Source organism: the organism of the source record quoted next, unplaced genomic scaffold (genome assembly GCF_019419815.1).
Source record: "Pyrus x bretschneideri cultivar Hongxiangsu unplaced genomic scaffold, Pyrus_bretschneideri_v1 Contig6, whole genome shotgun sequence".
Lineage (NCBI taxonomy): Eukaryota > Viridiplantae > Streptophyta > Magnoliopsida > Rosales > Rosaceae > Pyrus > Pyrus x bretschneideri.
The window spans coordinates 7,835,848-7,838,061 of record NW_025999798.1 but is presented as its reverse complement, the minus strand read 5'-3'; the positions used below and the strand labels follow the sequence as shown (position 1 = coordinate 7,838,061).

Below are 2,214 nucleotides of genomic sequence, written 5' to 3'. Positions count from 1 at the left end.
ATCAAGAGACATTTGCCTCGGTAGTAAAAATGAACACTATTTGAGTTCTTTTGCCTTTAGCTGCTAACTTTGATTGGCCGTTAAAGCAATTTGACGTAAAAAATGCTTTTCTACATGGAAACCTGGAAAAAAAAGTTTACATGGAGCTTCCACCCAAGTATGAAATGCCGAACAGAGTGGGCAAAGTGTGTAGACTGCGAAAAGCCCTTTATGGGTTCAAATAGTCACCTAGGGCGTGGTTTGGAAGATTCACTGAGGCAATGAAGAAATATGGTTACCGACATGGAAATACGAATCACACTTTGTTTATCAAATACAGAGAAGATAAGGTCACCTTGTTAATAATTTATGTGGATGATATGGTAGTTATTGGTGATGATACCGAAGAGATTAAAAGACTACAAGGGTATCTCTCTTCAGAGTTCGACATGAAAGACATAGGAGGCTTAAAGTACTTCTTAGGAATTAAAGTTGCTCATTCCCGTGAGGATATTTACTTGTCACAGTGGAAGTATGTTTTCGATCTTTTATCTGAGACATAGATGTTGGTGTGCAAACCAGCAAAAATGCCTATAGTTCAGAATCATCATTTAGCAAGTTATTCTGATCAAGTCTCTGCAAACAGGGAAAGATACCAGAGGCTAGTGAGAAGGTTGATTTACTTGTCTCTCACGAGGCTAGATATTGCATATGCTATAAGTGTGGTAAGTCAATTCATGCACTGCCCTAGTGAAGATCATATGGTTGTAGTAATGTGAATTTTGAGTTATTTGAAAGGTGCACTTGGAAAATGGTTGATTTTCAGGAAACATGGGCATTTGGAAGTAAAAGGGTACACAGATGCTGATTGGGCTGGAAACATTACTGATGGACGCTCTACATCAGGGTACTTTACATTTATTGGAGGCAATCTTGTAACTTGGAGGAGTAAGAAACAGAATGTGGTTGCTAAATCCATTGCAGAGGCTGAATAACGTGGTATGGCACATGGGATTTGTGAATTGTTGTGGCTAAGGATCTCCCTGACCGAGATTGGGTTCAAACCGCATGGAGCTATGTTGTTGTATTGTGATAATAAAGTTGCGAGAGAAATAGCTAATAATCCGGGTCAACATGATCGTACGAAACATGTTAAGGTGGATATACATTTTATTAAAGAGAAGTTGGATGTTAAGTTGATTGACATTCCATATGTAAGATCTGAAGATCAGTTGGCTGATGTATTAACTCATGCCGTGTCATCAAGAGTGTTTCAGGACTCACTTAACAAGTTGGAACTAGGTGATATCTACACACCAACTTGAGGGGGAATGTTGCCGTAAGTTAACCTTAGGGAATAAGGAATGTAGGGATATTTTGGGTATGAGATTATGTAATTGATATCCTAGTATATTTAGGATAATTGTTTCCTAGTTTGTAGGAGATTGTATAAGCTTATATATATATTCCTCTATGTGAAAAGAATAAACAATCAGATCAATATTCATGAAAACCCTAGAATTCTATCTCACATACATGTAAATACAAACCAAAACAAGGTTTACCATTTCTTTAATGGAAAACGAACCAAAACCCCCCAAAAACTCTCTTTAATCATAAGGACAAAACAATTCAGTAATACCTAAAATGGGCATGTAAAAGAAGACAAGGGATAGAGCATTTTAAGGAAGAGAGCATTTCAGGGATATCACATGCAAAAGTTGGGCACCAGGAGACAAACCATGCAGCAAATTCACATGCAAAAGAAGACAAGCAAGTTCACATGCAAAATAAAAATTAGTCCACATTTCATAAACAATGCTGACAATTTCAACAGCAGTAGAAGCATAGTGACAAATGACAAGTACCAAAAAGATGTCCACACCAATTTCAACAGCAGTAGAAGCATAGTGACAAATGACAAGTACCAAAAAGATGTCCACACCGTTTATTTATAAATAATTTTAATACCATTGTATTCTCATTCATTCTATATAAGTGGAGTTTCATTCATTGTAAAAACATACTTCTTAACATCTCAACACGTGAACACCCTACTCTCATCATATACTCACACCATCTTCATACTCTCAAGCATCTGTAGTCTTCATAGCATCCTTGTAAACACTTCCTTGTAAACAATTATCTTTGTAATCATTCTATATATCAATAAAAGTTCAAGTGTACGTATTCAAGCAATCTCCAAGTCTTAAGTAAGCTTTCTTTTCTTTCTTT

At 36.4% G+C, this 2,214-nt stretch overlaps 1 protein-coding gene across 1 annotated transcript; it reads left to right on the top strand.

Annotated features, from left to right (window-relative positions):
* The first annotated feature begins 260 nt into the window (after positions 1 to 260).
* LOC125471483 (uncharacterized mitochondrial protein AtMg00810-like) lies at positions 261 to 974 on the top strand. Its single transcript, XM_048571920.1, has 2 exons — positions 261 to 511; positions 806 to 974. The coding sequence occupies exons 1-2, from the start codon at positions 261 to 263 to the stop codon at positions 972 to 974; spliced, it is 420 nt and encodes a 139-aa protein (XP_048427877.1).
* The last annotated feature ends 1,240 nt before the right edge of the window (positions 975 to 2,214 follow it).

What these genes read in the sequence shown, in the direction of transcription:
- LOC125471483 (XM_048571920.1), top strand. Translation starts at nt 261, where the DNA reads ATGAAGAAATATGGTTACCGACATGGAAATACGAATCACACTTTGTTT. An exon ending in ATTTACTTGTCACAGTGGAA is followed by an intron (nt 512 to 805) that starts GTATGTTTTCGA and finishes GTTGATTTTCAG; the next exon opens with GAAACATGGGCATTTGGAAG.